Source organism: Dermacentor andersoni, chromosome 1 (assembly GCF_023375885.2).
Source record: "Dermacentor andersoni chromosome 1, qqDerAnde1_hic_scaffold, whole genome shotgun sequence".
NCBI lineage: Eukaryota > Metazoa > Arthropoda > Arachnida > Ixodida > Ixodidae > Dermacentor > Dermacentor andersoni.
The window spans coordinates 246,127,091-246,152,228 of record NC_092814.1 but is presented as its reverse complement, the minus strand read 5'-3'; the positions used below and the strand labels follow the sequence as shown (position 1 = coordinate 246,152,228).

Below are 25,138 nucleotides of genomic sequence, written 5' to 3'. Positions count from 1 at the left end.
CTGTACCCATTTCCATGGTAGGTGCTCTTGGCTTGCACGGCTCAGGAGAGTATGCGAGAAAACACCCAGCTGCTGAGCAGTGTTCTACAAAACTTAACAACACCAACACTGCATTGTATCATTGATGAAGAGAGAGGTGGAAATAGAGGGAGCCTCAATTGGAAGCCCCTTCACACCAGGAAGCAACTTGCTAAGCCAGAAATGAGCCATGCAAGCTCCCATCCCATTACATCAACCGTATTTTCATCTTTGTTGGACAGCAGTTTCCTTTGTTTATTACTTTGGAAAAGATGCTTACATGTCGTAAGAAATTGTAGAAAATGTATTTGTGGACATGTGCAGAAAGCCTGCAAATAAAGTTCTTCATGGCCGAGGATGCCAGAGAGCACTCAAAACAAAGGCCATTGTTATGCCCTTTGGTCTTTTGCTTCCGTCTTATTAAAAAAAACAGAAGAAGAACAAGGAAGAAGGAGATAGAGACTCTAGAGAAACCAGCTTTGTATTAGTTTTATAAGCAGAACAATTTAGACATGTTTGAGGTATTCACATCTTTCCAGGTGCTTTTGCCTTGGATTGCTGGATTTGTTGTTCCAACTTGTGGATGGTGTCCCTCTGGGCATCTTGCTTCTTCTCTAACTCCTGAAGCAGGGAATCATGCCTTTTCCTGGGTTCAAAAAAGAAAGAAAGTATGCTGAATACTCAACATATATAAATCTATGAGTATAAGTTTTTCATGGTTGGAAAAGGCACCCTATTCTGAACACAACACAAACAGTTCTGTGAAATAGCCTTGATTTGGCACACGTTGCCCAAAAATCAAACTGAACCACGTACACATTAACAATTGGTTTTTGGTAAAACGAAGGCAGATTTTTGATGATTGAGCTACTAGCTTTACACTAGTAAACAACCACACAGGCTATGACATCCTGACATCTTGCATGTTCAAGACTTGCAGATGCAAAGTTTAAAATTAAACTGACAGTGGCTATGCACTGAAATTGGATACCTTGATTTCCAAACTCAAGTTCTCGATATAAGAAGGCTAATCAGACATGGTTCTGCATAACCCCAAATTGCAGCAAATGACTGTCACAGAAGCATTAACCTTTAGAAGTGAATGCAGTTATTACGTAGCTGCTAGAATGTATCAAGATAAGAAATGTTCAAGATGCAAAACAATGCTTTTGACAGAGAATTCACACACATGGACCATGCTGTGTGATATCTTTCCGACTGCCTTATGAAGGATGCAACTGTGAGATATGGCCACTATATGCTTTAACTGCTCATCTTGCTCATAAATTGGTGATAGAAATCATGTGAAGGCGATAGTATTACTAAAGTAATCCTTGCAGAATGCATCCCCTGCTCTGTGAATTCATCACATTGAGGAGTCTACAGAACACAAGAGGCATGTATCATCCAAATTGGCCTCCTGTGCTTGTTGCACTTCTCAAATCAAACAATACAAAATATATGTTAACTGTGTTGGTTGTACAGTATCTAATTTACAGCTGTGATAAAGGTTGAACAATTTCTGTTTACTTTGTTTCTCCATTCTGACAGCCACACTGGTTCAGAAGTGAGCATTGTACAGACTATTATGTTCCAGTAATTTAATTACAATTTCTTTTTTTTTTCTTGTAGTGGGCTGCTTTTCTTCCTTAGTGCTTCAACAATGTATGTAAAGCATGTTACGAGGAATGTTTCCCATTATGTGGAGTTTCCGTTCACACAAGAGTGAAACATGCATAGTTGATTTCAGACCAAACTTCCACAAAAGCGTGGCTACTGGCTCTTATTGCTTTAGCACAGCCTCTGCAGATAGCCTTAGTCTATAGTACTATAAATACAGGGCATAGCATGTGGAGGCTCTGGCACCAGTTCAAAGAGCATGATAAAGACAGCTTGCTTATGAAAAGAAGCTGACCAAGCATTTTCAAGTGCAAGAAAGGTAGTGGTTATTCCCATCCTGACAGTCATTGCTTCAATGCAAAGAAAGAATGCAAAAAGAAAGAGGAAAAGAAAGAAAGAAAGAACCAGTTGCTTGCTATATAGAGTTGAAACAAATGCTACAAGCACATGAAGTGATGTGTACCTGTTTTTCACATATACAAAGCCACTGCTTTACCACATAAGCATGGGCATCCAACTTCAGCTAACAATCATAAGAATAAAACGTATTTTTTTTAAAGGCTAACTTACGGAAGCTGAAAACAACAGTAAAGCACTTGACATGTATATTTCAACTTTTTAACCCTCAGTACTTTTCAGTAAAATTACTAATTATTCTTTATGCATGCTTATTTTAAATTTTGCATAAAGATGTTAAAGGCACTCTGATATTAATTCTGCTTTACTTCTACTCAAAACATGGACAATTAAGCTACAACATGATGTATCATAGTATATGCTTTGACTGGATCTCCTTAAAATAAAATGATAAAACATTAAAGCACCGAAAATAAGCACATTTCATGCAAGAAGAATAAAGTTCAGAGGCATACCTAGAACAACTTATGGCAGCCCACATAAAGATATATGCCACTAAATTTACCTCCACGTTTTCAAATGGGTGCCTTTGAGAAGCTTGGCACACCCAGGGACGTTTGGAGCGGAATGGCACATTTGGAGTAGACTAATGCCTTTGAATCTTGCAGTAAAATATGCAGAATATGGGGCAGGCCTGCATATTATGTGCCCAGTGGGACCTAAATTAACTACATGAAGACTAACTGCAAGTATCAAGAATTCTGGCACAAAGTCATCCTTCCACCAGAATTCTGGTGCCAGTTCCATCATTTTTTGAAGCTTGTTGCTAAAATGAGACAAAGAAATGGCTAAATTTCCACTAAACCTTGCTGCAAAGCTCTGTGTGAGTGAAGAATAAACAGTGAATTTACCAGTAATGTGTAGTGGGCTTTTACCTACTATTTACATACATAACAATGGACAATGACAGCTGAAATTTGGCGTTTACTCTCAGATTGTGTGGCTCGGACCAATGAGCTATTTGTATGATAAAGTCAATCTCTCTCTCTCCAAATGCGGCACGATTCAAAAGAATACAAGCAATTCAATTTTCCTAGCATGCAGATACACTTTGCCTATGCTATCCGTGAAAACTTTCTAGTTCTTGGTGCTCCTGAAAAGATAACAAAATCCTGCAAGACACACAAGGTCTTACATTAACATGGTGATGACAATTCTGCGACCTTTATGCAGGTCAAATACTATGATTACACCCCTTGGCCTAACTGAAGGCTTTTCACTGCACTGATTTGTCCAAAACCCATCACTAAAGAAGAAGTGTGTTCAGGCTCACATAAACAAGCCCAGTCTCTCCTATATACGTGCCTTTCTATAGTCAATATAGCTTATCATTCACCTGCTCCATTCTAAATCACACAATAACATTAGTAACTGTTTACAATTAGAATATATTTAGTGGACGTGCAGAACCCAGAGCATTAAGACCCATTCAGATCGAGTTTCTAAAAACAGAAGCGTTTTGTGAACACACTGCGAAGGCAACCGCCGCTTCGTCATTGTCACGGAGCTCACACATCATTCACTTCACAGAAGCTAAACATTTCAACAGAATTACCTGTCTGGTTGGGAAATCGATTAGGACTTTCAGACTGACTCCAACCAAATAGGTGAATTTTATTAGCCAAACGTTTCGGCGCCCATTCGGCTCCTTCTTCAGGAGGGGGGGGGGAGAGGGTGCAGCTTTTAGAGGGTCCTTCGTAATACCGCTGTCATGTACGTGGGCCTTTAGGTATTTTCAAGTGATGTTACTACCGCTTTTTGCCTAAGGAACCCACAACTGTGGTTGGAAATAAAGATTTGATTGATTGATTGATTAAAAAGGAGGGGAGAGTACGGAAGGAGGGGAGACACTTGACAGACAGGAAAGGGGGGGGGGGGGGGGGCCACAAAGGGGAGATGGCTGCAGCGGTGCTGGCCGGCTGGGAAGGGGAAGGAGCACAGGGGAGCACAGACATTTTGGTATTGCTGGCCTAGAGCAAGGATCTACCTGGCTGGGTGTCTTTTCCTTCTTTTCATCATGTCACCAAGGTCATGGATATACACAGAGGGTAGGTTGCCCTTCACGCGGTTTATGTTAAGCCCCGTATTCTGAATGTGCCATGACTGCAGTAGTAGCCTTTTTCGCGAGTTCATCTTTGTTTGAAGGATTTGGGTTTCTTGGAAACCAATTTTGTGGTTGGCGTCTTCAGAATGTTCGGCGACGGCACTCCAAACCAGAGACAATTCACAGACAATTTCGGCTGCTCACATGTAGCTTTTGAATAATATAGTGCATTCTAGAATGCTATTTTTGAAGCAACTTTCCTAACTCATTTTTAAAAATCACAGTGCTATAGTAATGATTATCACCAAAATCCCACCAATAAGCTATACAGGCCAATATTACACCATAGAACCTTTCTTACCACACGAGAGGAAACCTATTTGATCAATGGCTTTTTGATGGACAACCAAATAGTGATTTCAATATTGTTCAACAATACCAACCACATTATAGCTAGAATACCGCTTAAGTTCTAGCGGCATTTATTGCTGTATAGCATATTGGGAGTTACGAGAAGTACGCTTCTGCTGCAGCTATAGTCATATTGCCTCAAATGTGGATTGGACTAGCAAAACCTTATCACTTCATCTGCATGTTCTTTTAATAGTAGCAGCAGTGAACACTCTCTGCTCTAGACTACACTTGATCATCTGATCATCACTCATGCTTTGTCACCAAGGCCTTGAACTTTTCATCTGCTTCCATGTAAGCATTGTTTTGGTCGTATGATGAAAATGTGAAATGCACACTTACATTTGCAGTGGTTTAGTTATTTAAGGATTTGCCAACGTGTATAGAGGACATTATGCATGGTCTAACATTCAATGGGAGAGACCCTATACATAGTTCATATGCCTATAAATCTTTTTTTTCCAGTGCATCAATGTTATCAGCATGAGTAATCTTATTACACATGCCATAAATATTGTAATAAAGCTCTCGAGCCAGCCACAGTACCAGGCCACGCCTACCTACATTTTGAGAGCCGAATTAGAGACAGGCTTAAGCACGAGAAGGGGCTATGCACATATTATGCCTTCAATATCATTATTTCGCAAGCCTAAAGAAATGCAAACCAAAGAGACCTCGGTAGCTGTGCTACAAAAAGATAAAAACGGAGTCACAACAAACTTTTCCTGTGTAATCAGCAAAGAACACCTGTTCACGCTTGTGGAGTGATTGCTCTTTGGCATGGCACAGAAGACAGGCTTTTCAATGCTTAGTGAAAACAAGGTATTTGTATTATCCAACTTACACATGATGAAACCATGGACACAATACGTAACTTAGTTTACCTAACATTCTTGTTAGTCAGTGCATTTCAGTGAAAAAGCAAATTAGTATTTCTGGATGTTTCTTTTCTTTTTCTTTCTGCACTAATTTCCGGACCCACAAATACCTAGATATTGATTTTTTATTCAATTTTTCAAATATCCATTACTACTGCAACGCTTTCATCCAAAATAACATTTAATGCAGTCTAGCCAATTTATACTGAACCCTAATACTTCAAATGCTTATTTCTAACAGTAGAAATACTCACTTGAAGTTCAATGTATAATAGGATGGGGTACTGTAAGCCTATAGTGGATTCCATCCACCACATTTGATCGCTTTCCCTCAGCACCATTTCTTAAGTTGGAGCTTCCCCGAGTGATCACAACAACTTTTCATTGCAGGAGACTTACTTCAGAGCCATGTGGCACTCTAAAACTGGTTTATGAAGCCCTTAAAGGGCAACTCTGGCGATTTTTTTATGTCAATGGATGCCGATGAAATTCGGTGGGTACGTTCCTCTGCACACTCCATGTCCTCAAAAAATCAGGTTTCAGAGTTGCACAGGTTTTTTACAAATAAATTTAATAAATTACCTCGAACACCCTACCTTACCTGCTCCTCAGTTACAGGCAACATTGTGTATGACATCAGGGGAGTTCGACTCAGAGCATGCCGGGATCATGCAGACAACGACGATGAGAGCGTGGAGGAGTCGACGATTGTGAGCTAGTGCTTTGCATGAAAAGTTGCTGTCATGAGAATTTGCGGTCCCTGTGGACAGGCAAGCGATAGGGGGTGGCAAGTGGTGTTGTGTTGTTGGCTGCACAAACTTCAGCCCTCGCCATCCACACACACAGTTTGAGCCGATGCCAATTGCCTTCAGCTGACGTTAAGCCTACTTTACACAGTCACGTAGTTCATGCGTCTGCTCCTAGCAGACCTGAGCGACTGACCTGAAGCTAATTGAGCCATCAATATGAAGAAAAAGACTTCTGTGGCTCAGTTTTGCACATACGGATTTGAAATAAACCATTCCTCATTTCGTACAGTGCATACACAAAAAGCAAGAAGAAACGACACAGAGCAGTATCGACATTGGTACGTTGCTGTTTTCGACAGAAAGCTGCCTGCCGCACGCACCGGCAATTCCATAAATTAAATGCGACTACGAAGATGAGTGTATACATACGTATTGTCATGCTGACTCATTATTTAGCTTCCGAAGTGCACTGTTTGCCTCGTATACCAAATGGGCAGCGTGCGTAGGCCCCTTCGATACAGCAGCGTAAACAACCGCCTCGTTCAGCTGCCAACGGTGTCGATACTGGCATTGGCATTTCTGCGAGAAAACTATGCATTCTCTAAATGAACGATTACATGTGCAAAGTCCTCATCTATGTCCACTTTACAGAACATATTGTGTGCATGAAGAGAGTACAAAGAATGATAAGTAGGCAGCATAACGCTCCCGTACTAGTCTCCCGCTCGCTGTTCTCGAAGGTGCGTGGTCGCTCATATCAGCGCGATTCAGAGTGAAGCAACGGTGCTTACATGCACGAAATCTGCCTGTTTTGACATGTTCCGACATTATTTGATGTCAAAATGAGCGGCTAGTATTATATCTCAAGCAAATGACGAGTGGTTGTTACCTGCCGATCTAAACAATTGCACCTTTCGGTGCTTTGGACTGCCAGCGGCGTTTTTGTGAGATACAAATGTGGAAAGTCGTGCTCCACATTTTACAGTGAGCATGTGAAGCGTTTCCTTGAGAAGGGGTATAACACCTAAAATAGCAGCACGTATAAAATCAGTGGTTTGGGCTACCCTTGGTCTTCATGTTTCAGCGCAATATGTAGCGCATGGGCACTGGTTCTCGTGATGGCGGGTCGAGTGCGAATGGCGATTGGTGGTCAGAATCATACCTGTCAATATTTGACAGCTCTGAAAAGCTGGTGCAGCTGACATTGCCACCTGAAGATCCGGCATGGTCACGATTCAGCCGAGCACCTGCTCTTTGCTGCCAGCGAGCGAGACCAGCCTGCCTTGCGTGCCTTCCCCGGTGGAGACACCCGTGACGTCACACGAAGAGGTTCGCTTGGCTGCTTAGTCAGGTTGCGAAACAATTCTATCAGACGCGTGACGGGGGGCCTCGGGAACCTAAATATTCTATTACCTTGACATGGTCAAAAAATCACCGGAGTTGCACTTTAAGCCTGAAGATTACTTTCAGTAATGGGATACACAGTAACCAGTGATGACATCTTTACTTGCAAAATACTTATACTCAGTGACAACCTAAGAATATAGTAAAAGCACTTCACACAAAACTACACTACACTTGCTTTTAGCACCTCGGCACTCCTAAGCAAAATCCCCAAGAGACGGCAATATTTTCACCAATGGTCATGTAACTTACACTGCGTTGCCATATTATGCAAGGCCATGAAACAGGACCAACATATTTGTAAATGCTTCTAGTTCATTGGCTAGGAAAGCTATTGCACCGCAAGATTCAATAAAGAAATAGTAGGCAGAAAATGGCCAATATGTATATAAAAGTGGACAAAACTGAACAGTGTAAGAAATGAAAGATGTGTGGTTCTTTTTCGGTAGTGTAACCTAAAATTTCACAGAGCTAGCTGCGTACTGCTTTTCAATTTTCTTGATTTTACAAGTTCACGTTCTCGCCCTCTGACGACTATGGTTCTGCACCACCAGAAATGGAAGAGGCCAAGGGAGTTTTGGAGCAGCTCTGGGAGCAGCAAATTTGGCACTTTGGAGCCGGTTTGCAGCAGGAATTGCCCATTTTGAAGCAGAAGATACACGTTTTGGATCAGCTTGGTAAAGCTCAACATGACTGAAATAGAGGCAAACCAAAAAGCATATGTTCTGTGGAGGCCCGAAAGGAGGAGTGCAGGTCATCCACCTGACAAAGAGGACCCCCACATGGGTTTTTCGGAAACCACTATGAAGTAACATATTGGATGTGCCAACTAAATGTGGCCAAGAAAAAAAACTGAGGGCTTTACGCGAACAGTGGCCACTTATGTCAGTAGGGTTTTGGCAACGCTTGTCAAGAGTTCTCTTATTTTATTTTATTTTCAGATGTGCATGAGCAACTCATCTTTAAGTTGAATTCGCTATCATTAAACATTATATTTGCTTACTTCATAAGGTGCCAATACAAAGTTGTGGAGGACGTTGTGAAACAACCCATAACAGGCATAACCGATTTCAGCAACCTATATCCTGTGCGATCCATTTTTCCAAAAGAAAAGAAGAAAGCCTGCACAATTTGTAAAAAGAAAATCTACATAACAACGCGTCTCCAGGCCAGTGATATCATAAGTCTCACACATAAACATCGTCATCTAATTCATTGTGTATGTTATGCACGTGCACTTCTGATTGTGTGGTGTGGTCGTGCAGAAACTAGAACATCCGGAGTACAAATGTGGGTGACGATTAGGTTTCTATTGGATATTTCTGATCAAGAAGTTTCACAAAAGCATGCAGACCGTTTGTCGGCGTGCCGCACTAAGACCCCGTTAACCAGATGTGGTACACATGCATAATCTATTTGAACGTTACACTCTCATGGTTAGGAGAGTTTGGGTGTGAGCTAGTAGGTGCGGATAATTCTTACATAGGTACAGACATGCTGCCGCTGCGTTGATTCCTTTCGCCGGCAGTGATGTACCAATGCAGGCATGCCTGTTCAGCACGTTGATGAGGACAGGATATTCGTGCTGCCGCACCCAAATGAACATGAAGGGATTCACTGACTGCCACAGTTTTCAGACGAGTCTGTATAAAATGGCTTACAAATGTAAGAATTGTATGTGATGGTTGAAGCATTTCTGGTCTTGGCAAAATGCTCAATTGGGGGTGTGGGTGCTTTCAAGATGACATCAAAATTTTCACTGCTATGAAAGACAACTTCCAGGAGTGAAACTGATGGACATCTGTAGAAATATACCATTTATTCACAAGTCAATCAACACAACCATTTTTCCTTGTGTGTGTGTGTGTGCTCAAAAGTCTGGCAAAGATAAGGGGCTGTTTTATGCATTACAAGACACTTAGTGTCTCTTGGTGTTGCAGACAAATTTGCTTATGAGGGCAGGATGCCATGCTGACAGAAATTTACTTTTATTGTTGATGTTATAGAAATGAGCAAACTTTATTGCCTCGAACATTTGCACATATTGGTGGATTTGCTACTGCACTGATAGGTTGTCACAAAGCTGATTATTTCCAATCAATAATATCTAAGCATGTTTGTGTTTCATTAACTGTTCCATTTTTATAGCACTGTATACTTAGTCAAAAGATTATTTTCATGCCTGTGGCACCATACTTCTATCTAGGTACCTTGTTTGATGAGTGGTGACCAGCATATGACATGAGAAAATGGCATGTTTTAAATGCTTAGACAGTTTTCACCAGCATACATCACGTAATTGCATGTGGATGTACGTGGGACGTGGACATTATGTGTGCGAAACATCCTTTACAATGCAGTATTTGGGTGTGCCCTATGAATTCATGTGGCATGCTCCACTACCCAACCTGCACTACCTAACCTCTTACCAGCACTCACTCCAACCACTGTAATGGTCGTGTACACACTGCACACAGTTTTGTTACTCAAAACTGTGTAGCTTAAATTTGGCCAAGTATTTCTTAACAGATAAAATCTACAACTAATGAAATGAGTGACGTTTATATGGTAACAAAAGAGTTAAATTAGGTGTACCACATACATAACTAAAAAATTATTTTCTCCCCAAATTATACTAACTTCTCTATTAACACGGCCTTTTACCCTCCTGCTGTTCATGATCTGAGCTACAAAAAAAAAAGTGGAGGCCCCAATTAATGGCTCCACCACCAATGCATTCTACGGTAATTTCTTGAGGTTTAGGCTTCAGAAATGTGTCTTACTTTCTGCATACTGTTGTTGAAAACGAAGTTTTTAACAGGACTCCATGTTTCTGTTTGCACTTGATGCATTATGCAATATTGGGTGAGCCAGTGTTCATGGAAGAATCCCACTGTTCAGGGCATTCAGGATGCAAAAATGGCACCGTGCCAAAAACTGTCTTTTGTCTCTCTCAACTGTCTTAAGTGCATGCAACAATGCTGCAATTTTAAATAAGCGTGCCAGGATTACCTCCTTTCAGTACAACTCTTTTCACTGATTATTTCCTTGCCCTTTCTGTTAGATTTAATAGCAGTTCATCTGTACCTTATGGCTATACCGTGAAGACACTACAGCGAGTAGTGGCTAGCCTGCATGCATGCGGAACACTGTTACCATTAAACAAATGTACAGCCTACCACAAAAAGTAAAAGTTAGTTTGCTGTTGTTGGCAATGAGCAACTGGCCTTCACTTTCTCGTGATAGGGGGTACATAGCAGAGTTCATAGTTCGTGTACCTAGTTCACGTCCAAGTAGTAAAGGAAGAAAAATTGTTGCACTAACAGTTCTGTGCTGATGTAATCCAGTCTTTTTTCAACATTTTGTTTGGCGTCTTCAAGCCCCTGCTTTATCAGTACAGGGCCAATTAACTTGTAAACCCCTGCATCAGCTTCTAGAAGAGCCAGCTCCTGCATAGGAAAAAATGAAATGTTGAAGAATGTATCAATTCTGCGCTTCCTCGTACTAAATGAACATAATTATCCCAAGTTATACGAGTACACATACATAAAAAAGTAGCATTACCCAAATGCACTGCAGTGCTGGATGAACAGCTCTATCATTCATGCACACATCACTATCAGATTGTTGCTCAAGCAGTGCTCTTTCCAGAAAATTTTCTGGAGAACCTTAACATAGTTAAAACCGAAGCTTCTACATTACTGCCACTTGATTAGCTATTGCACAATGTATGATCACTTTCTGTTGCTATCAGCACTTGCTGAAAGTACCTGTGGTGCCACATGGCAGACAACAAAAAGGAGTCATGGGTAACATTGCCTCCAAGATCACACATGCACTACAAGTCCAGAAGTACATGTTCCTGGGCTAGTCGGTTCATATTGCTGAGTAGACCATGAATATGATCGCTTTGGCGCAAATGTGGACGGAAGGGAACAAAGCGAGTGCCAACTTTCGACCGTTTATTCTCTATTGTATAACATGCAATATACAGGGTGTTTCAGCGAACACTTAAAAATTTTTGAAAAGTTGCCTGTGGCAGATAGCTCGATTATAGCTTATGAGCCGGTCTACTTGAAATGCGGACACTACTTGCACAAAAAAATGAAAAGCAAAATCGACTAATTAACAAGAATTCACTAATTAGCTTGCAATATTGCAATTTACAAATTCTTGCAGCGGACTTCGCAAGGTGGATCCACTTGGAATGAATTTTCAGGACGACACCAGTTTTGAGATATAAATTCCCGAACTTTGCGGTGAAATGCATTGACGTTCCAGTTACTTGTGTGTTTCAGTGCATGAAACGACATTTTCTTAAGAAATTAACTGGAACACCAATGCATTTCTCTGCAAAGTTCGGGAATTTATATCTCGAAATTGGTGTCATCTTGAAAACTCGTTCCAAGTGGATCTGCCTTGCGAACTCCACTGCTACAATTTGTAAATTGCAATATGGGCCACAATGTAATTAGTTAAAAACTTAATCAGTCAATTTTGCATCTAAATTTTTTTGCAAGTATTGTCCGCCGTTTCGAGTAGAGCTCATGAACTAGAATTGTGATATCTGTCTCAGGCAACTTTTCAAGATTTTTGAAAATGTTCGCTAAAACACCCAGTATATACACAGGCAAATGCGCAACGTACAGAACAGCTTCAACTGCACAACACCCTAATCACAGCCGGCTATCAAAAAACCTTCTTTCTGCATGCAAAAGTGAGACTCCAAGTCCCTTAGATTTAAATTGCGCTTGACCCCTGTTCACTTTTTGGTGCATAGTGGTAAGCACATTAGACAGCTGGATGCCAATCTAGAAGGCCGTGCCCAATATCACCTTTATTTTTTGCATGCTGTGTGCGATAGAGTTTACCTGGTAGGCCTGTCAGGCAAAGTAAATAAATGTCAATTTTTCTCAGTGCTCCTATGTACTGTTCTAAACTTGGTGGTAATTATCGAGTGTCGAATAAAACTACAACTTAATGTACAATGTGCTTTCTCAGCTCCTGCTATTTCTTTAGCATTAATATGATTTTGAAGTGTCTGTGCTGTGCCACAAAAGGCCCAACATGACAAGTACAATGCGTACAATAAATGAAACAAAGATACTCCAATCACCAATATACTGTCAATGTCTCTGCATTATCTAAGCAACAATGCAGATGTGATGCTTCTTTTCCAATAGAAAAGCAAGGAAAATATACTAGGCATACGTGAAGCACATTTCTGTTTTCTTAAGGGTCCAGACACGCGACAGCCACACCTTGTTTGCCTGACCCTTGAGCGCATGTGTGAGTTGCAAGAGAAAAATCTGGGGACCGCACCTAGGTACTATAGTGAAGGTCATACTTTGCTCCGCTTGTCCCTAGCTGAGCTGCTATGTGATAAATATAATGCTTAATAGACTCGTTTTCCATTTGTGTTTTCATGGTGCACCTAAAAGCATTGAGATCATGACTGTGAGGTCCTTGGTTCAAGTTGTGGGTTCAATCAATATTTTTCTTTCTTCAAAAGCGTGGCAGTTTGGGTGAGTTGGTATGTCATGACTTTTTTAGGCTTGTAGCGCAGCTCAGAACGAGCAAAAAAGGAAGGTGGAAGTGGTAATGAATAGGAACTGAGCGAGGGTAAGCGCTCCGTTCCTATTCATTACCCCTTCCACCTTCCTTTTTTGCTCATTCTGAGTGGCGCTACAAGCCTAAAAATTTTTCTTCTTTATTGTGAAATTTTGCATTAATAAACCATTTTCCCTGGAGGCCATGCTTCACTGTGTTTATAGCCAATGGCAATAAGCAAGAACCGTGGTTTAATTTTCATCCAAATGGGGTCACAGTGGCCGATACAGAGTCCGTAATGGCTAAGCATACAACAAATTCGCAGTAACAATGTGTGATTATTCACTGGTCTGCCGGCGCTAAAGCGGAATCTACCTAAACCCACCTCGCACTGCGCAACGGGGGTGGGGGACACAGTGCACTGTTAACGCTGTTACTGTGAATTGGTTGTATGCTTTACCATTATAGACTTTGTATAGGCCCCTGCAGGCCCATTTGGATGAAAGTTAAACGGGGGATCTCGCACAGTGCACGTTGCCATCGACTAGGGTTAAATTGAGTGGAGAGTGCTCTCCTCCGTAGAAGCAAAAGTCCCCAGATTTCTCACTCACAACTCACACATGGGCACAAGGGTTGGGCAAAGGCAACGCAGCTCTTGCTTGTCTGGGCCCTTGAGAAAACGGAAATATGCTATGTAAATAATAATTTTCGAGATTTAATTGGATACTTTTGGAATAGTTACAGCAGCGATTCAAACAATGAATACTTCTTGAATAAAAAAATGGCCATCTTTCACTATTAATATAAAATTATTGTCATACCCTAAAGTATTCACAATGTTAGCAAGTTTCTGTCATGGATTGAATAGATGTTTATTGAACAGTTAGCCCATGTCCTATAAGTGGAAAGGGGAGTTTTTATCATAACACAGCATATTATGATGAGTTTGCTATTAGACATTCAACTGAAGCCTTCAAAACAAACACACAAGGCTGGGATAATGTAATGATTCTATGCCAATGTCATTCCTTTCCGCACTTCATCAGTGGTCAGAATGGCACCCCACCCGCATTATCAATAGGATCATCCAGCCATGAACAGTGGTGATAAGAGCGGCATAGAATTGAGCAGAAGGCATCACTACATTATACCAGTCATTTTCCACATGCCCAGGACATTCGGAGAGCGCAGATAATTGCAGTTTAGAAGGAAACGTCTGGCTCCTTGAGCAAAGTATAGTGTGCTCCACTACGAAACTTCTCACGTTTTTGATTAACTATGGCTGCTGGGACGAAATTTATTGCATTTTTACTCAAATTTTATGTTTGATCATGCACACATGAGGATTGTAACTACTTGACAACTATTTGGAATATATCCGTATTAACATACTGACTACATATAATAGTAACATTAGTAATAGTTATTTCATTTCATTTATTGAAATGAAACAGGCATTACAGAGAGGAGTGGCAATAGAAAAAGAAAAAAAAATAGCTAATGAGGCAGCACATGGTCACAGACAGCCAACTTGAACATATGTTCATCATGGTCTGTGATAGTAACGATGGATGCAGGAAGGCGATTCCAGTCTTGACTTGTTTTCGGGATGAAGGCTTCGAGGTATACATTGCTTTTACACTGAGGCACCCCAGCCTTCATTCGATGATCAATACGGAATGACAAATGGCTCGGTGTGAAAAAAGTGTCATTTTTAGCTCATTATTAGTGTAGTATATTTTGTGAAACAGGCATAAGTGGGAAATTCGACGTCTAGTAGAAAGGAGAGGTAGTTCAAGCATTTGCTTCACGAGAGAAACGCTGGCTAAGCGATAGTAGTTAGAGAGGATAAACCTAACTGAGCGGTTCTGAACCGATTCTATGGACTGTGTTAACGAGCTAGTGTACGGGTCCCATATCGATGAAGCGTACTCGAGTTTAGAACGCATGAGTGTTTTATATATAATAGTAGTTTCAGCGGAACGGGAGCGAGGCAGAAATTCCGCCTAAGAAAACCAAGGGAACTGTTAGCTTTGTTAATAACATGGTGAATATGCTTCTGCCATGACAGATTATTAGTGATATGGGTGCCTAGATACTTGTAGCTATCGACGAACTGAAGAGGGCAACCGTTAAGATCATAGCCCTGAGAAATGGACTGGTTAATCTTTCGAGACACCCTCATTGCTTTACATTTGTTAATGTTTAGTTTCATAAGCCATGCATCACACCAAGAAGAAATTTTATTTAAGTCAGATTGAAGAACGGAGAAGTCAGACTCATTAGAAATTACGCGGTACAGAACGCAGTCGTTTGCAAAGAGCCTTATGTCAGAAGTAACAGAATCAGGCAGGTCATTAATATAAATTAGAAAAAGAAGAGGCCCTAGGACTGACCCCTGAGGAACACCGGATGTTACATTGCATGATTTAGAGTCATGATCATTAACAGAAACGTACTGTGTTCTATTCTGCAAGAAACATTCAATCCACTTAAGCAATATAATAATAATTATTATTATAATTATAATAAAATAATAATAGCAATAATAATAATAATATATATAATATATAAATCCGTATACGTACTGACTACTTCATTTGAAGACCAAATCAAATAGCACATTATTTGATTCATTATTTGAGATTTTTCAATAATTACGCACCCCTAAAATACATGTAATTAAAGAAGTACTGAAACAATTTTTTTCCAATTTAAGTTTTTTAATGAATATCGCCACAGTAATTATGAGGGTCAATTCCTCAAGCGTGCAATAAATAATTACGTTGCCTTTTATTGTAGCCAGTTCAAAATGCGTGCCAAATGCAGTGCTGTTTCAGGAGCTAATCAAGAGGCTTTATATTTATACATCATAGAAATTGGAGGTGGCCGCCATGCGGTACCGCACATCACTGACACGCACACACGCACCATGACTGTGCAGTCAAAAGTTCAGTGCACTGAGTACTCAACAAGACAAGAGTGCAGTGAAGCGCAGAATAAAAAAGGATGCAAGGGTCAATTTGACAGTGCACTGCTAGCTTTCACTGACATGGTCAATTATTTTAATTCTGAGGTTTTATGTGCCAAATCTACAATATGATTATGAGGCATGCCGTAGTGGGAAAGGGGGGGGGGGCAGGTACTTAAGATTTTTCATATGCACATTCTTTCAATCTTTTCTAGCTGGCAGCAATAGAAAGCCTGACTGTGATGTCATGTGTAGTTGTCCATCAAAGAGATATCTGCACAACGCTGTTCTTCCCTCAGAAAACAATGCACTGGACACAGTGTTTTCAATGAGGCTGAAACTTCCATGAAACTTATACGACTGCTTCCACTCAGGTGCGTGAACTGAAGTCACAATCTTTATAACACCTGTCAGATGGGTAAGTTTAATGTTATAAGTTAGGGCACTTCACTGTATCAATCACAGGCTGTCACACAGAAAGGTTTAGCGACACTCGCTGATGAACCACTTGCGTGCGATTGCATTCGTCGAAGTGTATAGACTTGATAGCAGCTCTTAAAAAAAAATGCTTAATGCAAGGTCGGCACTAATTCTAAAAACAAAAATTTTCGTGTTTAAAATGTTAACATCTCTGATTAGGGAAATCACCATTTTCCCTCTGCCAATGAAAGGCATCTTTTAGATTGAATGCTCTGCGATTCTCTGTACTTCCAAATGTGCAGCCTGTCACTCAGGTGTTGGATACAATGCCGTCTTGTCTTCACTCATGACGATTGCTTGTGTTTATTTTTAAATGCTGCCTAAAATGACAAATGTATAATGTGTCAGCTGATTTACTGATCAACATAGGCATCAATTCCAAATTACACTTTCCTTTCCCGCCTAGCAGCACACCATCAAAGTGTCACTAAATTTATAAACATACACACACACACACACGCACGCACACTCTGGAATTTTAAGTGTTAGAACCATGATCTGATTAAAAAGCATGCTTTAGTGTGAAAATATAAGTACATGAGCATTTTTGCATTCCACCCCATCGGAATGTGACCAGGATTGTCACTAAATTTGCCCAACAAGTATTTAACCCTTAAGGGTCAATGACGTAAATATACGGTGCCGCAAACAAGTCCAAAATGGTCGATGCCGTATATTTACGGCGCTGTCTGTACATTTAAAAAGCGCACCAGTTTCCTATTTTTTTCTTTCCTGGCATGTGCTGCCACTATGTGGGAATACAGGGAATTTTTTTTTTTTTTGCACCTCTCTCTCTCGGTTTTCGTTGCATGGTTTGTTTTAGAGCTAGTTTGCTCCGGCGCGTCTATATACTACCGCTCGTGCAGTGGCGCGTGGGCGAGCGGGCGGCGGTTTGGGTTTTGTTCCACGGGCGGTTTCGGCTTCTTGTGCTCGCAAAACTGATGGCTATCTCTTTACTAATCACTCAAAGGGCAGCCACCTGTTTCTCGCTCGTTTAGTGCTCACAGGGGCGAGCATAGGAAGGTTGCCGCCGTGCATGCGTTTTCTTTCTTTTTTTTGGGGGGGGGGGGGGGGGGGGGAGATTCGCGTTGGCGATAAGATGAAGATTAGCGGAAGTATGTCACACATTCTGCCTTTCTGATGGGCACAGAACCACATAGTTTTCTTGGGTGCGCCCACCTACGCAGTTCGATTAGGCTATGGACGCAAATATTAGTGTAAGAGCAGGAACATTTGACACTTGTGAAATATTCTCGTGTGCCTTGAACTATAACAATGCATCAAAATTTTAATTGTTATAAGTTTATTTCCTTTTTTTTATTGCTGTTACTCATGAATAAACAGTGCACACATAACAACGCAAAATATTTTTCTCACTTTACGGTCACCCTAGAAAAATTACAGTAAATTTTTTTCGAAATAAGTCCCTCAGAAGAATTGGAATCTGCAATAAAAAGAATAGACCCTGGAAGGGTTAAAAAAAAAACAATGGATTTATCAAAACCATTACAAACCTGGGGCAAGATGACGATCGAGGCACAAAAGATACAAAAATGCTTCATTCATCGTTTTAGATAAAGTCTTGGTTTAAATAGCATATCATTTATATTTTGTTAGTTCTGTGTTCCCACAAACTAATTTTCAAGAATGTGATAGCCTTGTTTTCTCGTTCCATTTCACGTTTACCTTTTCTTTTTTTTCAAGCCTGCACTCTCACCAGTTCACATAGCGCAGTGTCAGCGATGCTCGCTGCAATCTTTCGTTGCCGGATCACAGTTCAGAATGCACATGGCTCAAATGGTGCATCTTAAGCTCGCAATAATATTTCCGGCATGACAGACCACCACAAACAGTTTGGGGATTCACTCTGACGAGGGGCAGACGCACACGACTGACATGATTCGGCCCCGTTCTAAGTGCGGGCGGCCCTCTTCTTTATCGGCGGGGTCACCGGCCGTCGGGTCGTGACGTCTATCTAGAGTGCGCGCTCATTGGTGGAGGCTTGTCTGCATCCGCCTTGGAGGAGGAAACGCCCCTTCTTTCTAAAGTTGTACCCCAACATGTGCCCTACAGCAGACGGCAGCCTCTCTCCTTCAAGAGAGACTTGGGGACCACCTTCACATCTTCATCGATGGATCCGTGATACCGGAGACTGGCTCATCCACAGCAGCCTGCGTTGCACCGGCCCTACGAAAGAGCAAGCTGTGCCGTCTCCCGGGGCACGCAAGTTCTACCGCAGCAGAGTTAGCAGGACTCCACCTTGCTGTGGACCTACTTGCAGAGGAGCCACCAGCGACCTCGGCAGCCATCTTCTGCGACTCCAAGGCGGCGATGTTCTGCCTGCAGAACCCTGACAGGGCTAGCCTTGGGGTAGCGCTACTCTCTTCAAGACTGACGGCCCTTCAGGATGCAGGATGCTCAGTATCTTTGCATTGGCTACCGGCACACGTGGGGATCCCGGGCAATGAAGAGGCGGACACTCTGGCAAAAAGTACCCACCACTCAAGCGTCCCCCTCAGCCCTGCTGTAACGGCTGCAGACTTCTTGAGGCACAGGCTGCGCCGGCACATCATCGCCTGCCACCCAGACAAACGGGTATCCCTGGGCCGGCCTCCACGGCCTCTTCCACAGCACGGCCTCCTACGAAGGGATGCCTCATTGCTGCTCCGACTGCGAGTTCGCTGCTACTGGACGGCAGCCCGCCGGCACCGCCTTGGGAAAGCCACCTCGCCAGCCTGTGCCTCCTGTGGTGAACCAGAAACTCTGGAACACCTCCTGCTGGCCTGCCCTGCTCACCTGCAGCACCGCGGTCGACTTCTGCAAGAGTTCCACCGCCTGGGGCTCCCATGTTCACGACAGGAAGATATCCTCTTCCCCTGTCGTAATCAGCTACCAGCCTTCCTAAGTGTCGTCGAGTACCTTGACTCGTCGGGGCTCTCGGCGAGACTATAAGACATTTCTACAAAGACGGATGGCCTAGCGGCCATCCCACCACCTCGGGCTTCCTGATCGGCCACTACTTCGCTTCCATCTCTACGACGCTCTACCTTTCTCCCTCCTACCCTCTCTCTCTTTTAACCCCATCCCCTCCACCCTGCTGGCGCTGAGCTGTGCTCCCGCATGGGTTGCAGAAAATAGCGCTAGCCTTTTCTCCTTCCCCTCAAGAACCACTTCTGTACCCGACTATAGATAGCACAAGGCCTGTTTACTCCGATCCATGACATCACGCTACCTGGCCTGAAATTTCTATTGACAAGGCTGGCGCGATGAAAGCGGTGAAGTCAAAATCACTGTTGCCTACTCGGGAGCATCCCCATTAGATTCTGTGGCAGTAGGCCAGGTAACATGACGTCATGGATTGCAGTGAAAAGGCCTTGTGCTATCTAGGTGGTGTTGGATTAGCTGCACCAGTGGTGACACCGTTGTTCACCGTCACAGCCAAGCACGCGCGCAGCAGTTTCTCTCCGGCTCTGAAATGGGTAGGCCACGCATCATACGTACTCTTAAGAAGCAGGCAGCTTTCAATGCAGCGAGAACCGAAAACAAGCTCGTCTACACTGTGCCAATGCTGCAGCCTGGGCACAAGAATAGGCTCGTGCAGCCAATTGGAAGCAGCAACTCTGTATCGAGGATCCGGCAGCCTACCAAGCCGTCGTTCAATGAACGGTCGGGATTAACCCAGTGATAAACACCGGCACCACACGTTTCAGCTTCGCTGGTTAACCATCTGTATGGAGTGCTTGGGTGGTGATTTCTTCCATGTTACCATGCGACGTGGTAGACCAGTGGCTGTGGCACAGTGCTGCTAAGTTCGAGGTCACGATTCAACACTGGCAGTGGCGGCCGCATTTTGATGGGGGTGAAGTGCGAAAACGCTCGCGTATACTTAAATTTAAGTACACGTTAAAGAACCCCAGGCGGCCAAAATTAATCCAGAGCCCGCCACTATGGCATGCCTCATCATCATCGTTTATTCTTTAGTTCTAGATGGTGTTTCAGTGTTCTGAAATAACCCTACAAATGTCACCCTATGGTAGTAAATGTTGTGAAACTATTGTTGCACTTCCTAACCCCACATACAAGAACTTTGACATGCGATTTAATATTCTTTCATCAGCAAAAAAAATACAGGCATTAACACCTGTGTTTTTACTTACATCATCAGATGCCAGCAACAAAGGTATAGTTGCTGACAGGAAAATTTTTCTGTAGAGGCAGCACCCACTGACAAGTGCTGCTACACAGTTTCCCAGTGTACAATCCCTGCCAAGACTCATTGTCACACATTTTTCTTTAACTTCCAGTGAATGTAACTTCCAGTGAATGCCAAGTGCCACACCACTATGCTGCTTGTCTGGCAGCAATATAGTATTCAGCTGAAGTAGTGGGTTAGCATTTGTTTCCAGTGCACATACAATAGAACACAGAGAGGATGAGGAGGCACAGAAGAGCACCGTCGTGGCTGTGGGTGTGTCCCAAAAATTAGAGCAAAGCTTTATGACACAATTTATTCTGCTGTTCACACTAAATTCTTCCTTTTTTTTAACAAATGAGAAGCGCCGTTATCAGTTTGAGTCACGTAACATTTCTTTGTTTTTTCCTTTTTTCCTCCCCTACACTCACCATGCTGGCATAAAAAATTATGGATTTTACGTGCCAAAACCACTTTCTGATTATGAGGCACGCCGTAGTGGAGGACTCCGGAAGTTTCGCCCACCTGGGGTTCTTGTACACGGGTCTTTTCGCATTTCGCCCCCATCGAAATGCGGCCGCCGTGGCCGGGATTTGATCTCGCGACCTCGTGCTCAGCAGCCCAACACCATAGCCACCGAGCAACCACGGCGGGTTATTGTGGCGTTGTGGCTTTGGCACTGTGCTGCCAAGCCAGAGAGTGTGGGATCAAATTCTGGCCGCAGGGACTGCATTTCGATGGGGGCGAAATAAAAACACCAGCCTACTGTGCAGTGGGTGCGTGTTAAAGAACCCCAGGTGGCCAAAGTTAACCTGGAGTCTCCCACTACAGCATGCTTTATAATCATATCATAGCTTTTAATGTAATACCCTAGAATTAATTTGTTTTCCTTCTCGATTTACCTTGGATTTGCATGCTTTTCTTGCCATGAGCCTATTTGTGTCAATTAAGTAGCTAACAGTACACGTTTGTATGCATTGCCTTGTCCTGGACAGTTCACTTTGTGGTCTGACTCAGAGATCCACCATGAATGACACATGTGCATGTTATGCAAAGTAACCCTGGCTAACACGTCAATGTGCTTCATGGCAGGTACCCATAGCAACCCAACATTCTCCGAGTTGCTCTAACTTATATATTTGATTTTCAATCTTGTAAGAATTTACTACTAAAGGAAGACAAGCAGGCTTATAATTTGGCATGGAATGCTCCACATCTTGTGCTGTTGTGGTTGGCTGCGACTTTCTTTCATTTCTAAAGTTGTACTGTGAGGCAACATTCATGCAATTTCAGTAAGAAATCACACTAAAGCAGCGTAAAAAGATGCCATAGCTTGGCACAATATCCTCACCACCTGCAAATGAGGCAGTAGACAGCAACACAATGTATAACGTAAAGCAAATGAGTGGAATGCTGTTGCTTCACATGCACCCACTTGCACACAAATAATAAATTACAATAAAAAGAAAGCCCTGCAGAAAATTCACCATTCAGAGAAATAAGCAATAACGTTACCTCTTTGACAACAGTGTTCTCATTCAACTGGGAGTCCAGCTTTTGCCGCAAGCTGTATGTCTTCTGGAAGTCTGCAGATAATAGATTACTATTAAATATGAAAATTTTCGTCCCTCGGAACATACACAGAACTGATGATATCCCGTGAAGTATAAAGAATATTACCCTGGCTAATTTTTTTTTTTTTTTTTTTGCACATTAACTTCTAGCACCTCCACTAAAATGCAACACAGCCAAGATGGCCAGATAGCCCACCTTCACAATCATCGTTTTCTTCCACACAATTACCAACCTTGTCTCCGTCAAATTGCTCACAGTCCTGTGACAATATTTAGAGCATAAACAATGTCACAAATCATAACAAACAAACCATCTCTAACATGAAGGATGGCTTTCTCTTCATTTGCAATATCAGCTACCAGTTCCATCAAGATTTTTCAAGACTGCTTAAATTAAAAAAAAAAAGAAGTGTTGTACTTCACAAAAACACTTTACAACTTATTTAGTGTAAATGACAGGCTACATATCATGAAAATTCTAATGGAGTGCCACAAATTGGGAGAGCAGGTTGGCAGTACTCACTTTGAGAATATCATGCAACACTACCAAAACTATTTTGCTGCCTTTTCTGTCCACTGATGAAATGTGGCCATTCAAAAAAATCTACTCTACACCAGTTCAATGTAAGCATTCCTTTCGCTTAACTCGGTGATAACATCTCAATCTCAATGATGACATAGGTGGAGTGCCACTCGGACCACTGATGAAACACGAAAAGGAAGAACATTGGACTATAATAGTTGCCTTATCCCAGCCCGTTTCATTGCTGATACAGGTAGCAAGAAACAAATACTTGCTTAATTATGGCCAAAATTTCATGCAGTGATGTCAGAATATTTACTAACTTCCCCAAAAGAAGACATTACGCTAGGTTTTGAAGTTATTACAGAACATTTAGGTAATGTTTTCCATAATTAAGGAAAACTATTTGAAACAGGCTGCAAAATTTTGTGGGACATTAAAGAGATGCATCAGCCATTGCATCTGCACTGTGATATGCATAATTTCTACATACAAATTAAAAAGCAAAAACAACCCAGTCAGTACACTACAGAGAATGAACTGTGTTTTTGAGTGATGTACTAGCCCAACTAACCTTTGCTTAGTCTATAGGCTGTTGCTGGATGGTATAATGAACACATACCATGTTTTTAGTCATTGTTATGACATGGAACGTGACATTCTTCAGACTTTTAAAATGACTTGACTGCAGACATTTTTAGAGACAAAGATTCATAGACCACAGTGCTATGTGATACAGGCTTACAGAGCAACAGGGGCATGCTACAATTTATGAAATTCACTGGCCTCAGTAACCAATAGCAGGCATGATGGGTAGCCCCAAGTGTTGGCACTGCTGGTACTTCACTTTGGGATTCCCCTTTCAACTCTTAACCCCCTTCTCTTACATGGGGTAGCAAACTGTACAAAACTGTTGCACACGGTGCGGCTCGAAGCAAACAAACTTATACCAGATAGAATCTAAATGAGCTATGCCTACTCTTGTGAGGTGCCTTCCCAATGCCTTATACCTGCAAGAAAATGGAGCTGTTTTTGATGTAATACGCAGAATTATTTAGCAGAACTACTGCTGGCAGTTTTTTCTGCTGCTAAACTCCATGGCAGGTGTAGCTGCTTACATGATTTTTAGCAGACTAGTCCACTTTCTTTTCACATCTGTGAGTCACTAGGCAACAATACGACAGAAAAAAAATTCATTCTCTACAATATATGCACAAAGCATGGGAAAAGTCCTTCACAAGATCAGTAACACAGATAACTGCCCCAAGCAGGAAGCACAAGTCAAGCCATCTGCTGAGAGTAGTGAACCTGTGAGCAAGTTTTTAACGTGCCAAAAAGAAGAAAAAATAATGCAGCCTATTATACTTAGAGGCTACTTTCCACACACCTCTACGTCCGGCGCAGCGAGTAATACCAACGAATGGCACACCGACTTCACCAAAGCAGTCAAAGTGCATCTAATATGATTTCACTTTTCACGACGAAACCACGCAAGACATGTGACTGCGTACATTCTTTTACAGTAAATTGAATTCAGCGTGCGCAGTTCCAGGCAGGAAAGCACTTCTCACAACGCAAGGCAACAAAATCGCCAAGTTAAAAGCGTAACTACAGCCCACGTGACCGGCAATTAAATATCGCAAGTGCGTGGGTGGTTGGGGCGCGTGCTCTGTGAAATCTAATGAACCAGAAAGCCGTCCGCAAGTATGCAGCCCTCGGATGCAGGGCATTGCACTATTTTCCAGGCAGCACGATCAACACAATTCAAATCTGCCTGTCTTAAGGAGCTATTTTTGTTAGCTGTCGACTACCACGCCCCGACAAGAGGGGGAATAACTACAATTGTCGTCGGGTTATAAGGCATGAGAATATGATCGAGAACAAACATGTTATGCTTGAGTCTGGAAAGTTTATTTCGGAATCGCATTTAAAAAGTTATGCCTTCTGCAATTTTTAGGCACGTTTTGCTTTCAGTGCAACGCTGAGGCAGGCGTGTGCGGGACTAGACAGCCGTAAACGAGCAACACACTACAGAAGGCCGAATTTAGTTAACAAGCAAATGAATTAACACTGCAGTATTTGGTCAGGTAACCAGCTAAAGTAAGGGTTCTAAAGGCGCTTACCTTTCTGAACAGCCTTGTATTTTTCGACTTCTTGCACTAAAGCTTTGTGAAGCGCTTCCATTTTGACTCTCTCTATGATTGATGCTGATAGCGATGGCCTTTCTCTCTTTTCTGCCTCAAGTCAACTAGCGGTCTATTTTCTGTTTTACGCATTATTGTTTACGTCTTGCTCATATTTATAAAT

At 42.2% G+C, this 25,138-nt stretch overlaps 1 protein-coding gene across 1 annotated transcript; it reads right to left on the bottom strand.

Annotated features, from left to right (window-relative positions):
- Positions 1–481: 481 nt before the first annotated feature.
- Pfdn6 (prefoldin 6) lies at positions 482–25,063 on the bottom strand. Its single transcript, XM_050196101.2, has 4 exons — positions 24,955–25,063; positions 22,250–22,320; positions 10,866–10,990; positions 482–664 (listed from the first exon to the last, which is right to left on the bottom strand). The coding sequence occupies exons 1-4, from the start codon at positions 25,013–25,015 to the stop codon at positions 544–546; spliced, it is 378 nt and encodes a 125-aa protein (XP_050052058.1). The 5' UTR covers positions 25,016–25,063; the 3' UTR covers positions 482–543.
- Positions 25,064–25,138: the final 75 nt, after the last annotated feature.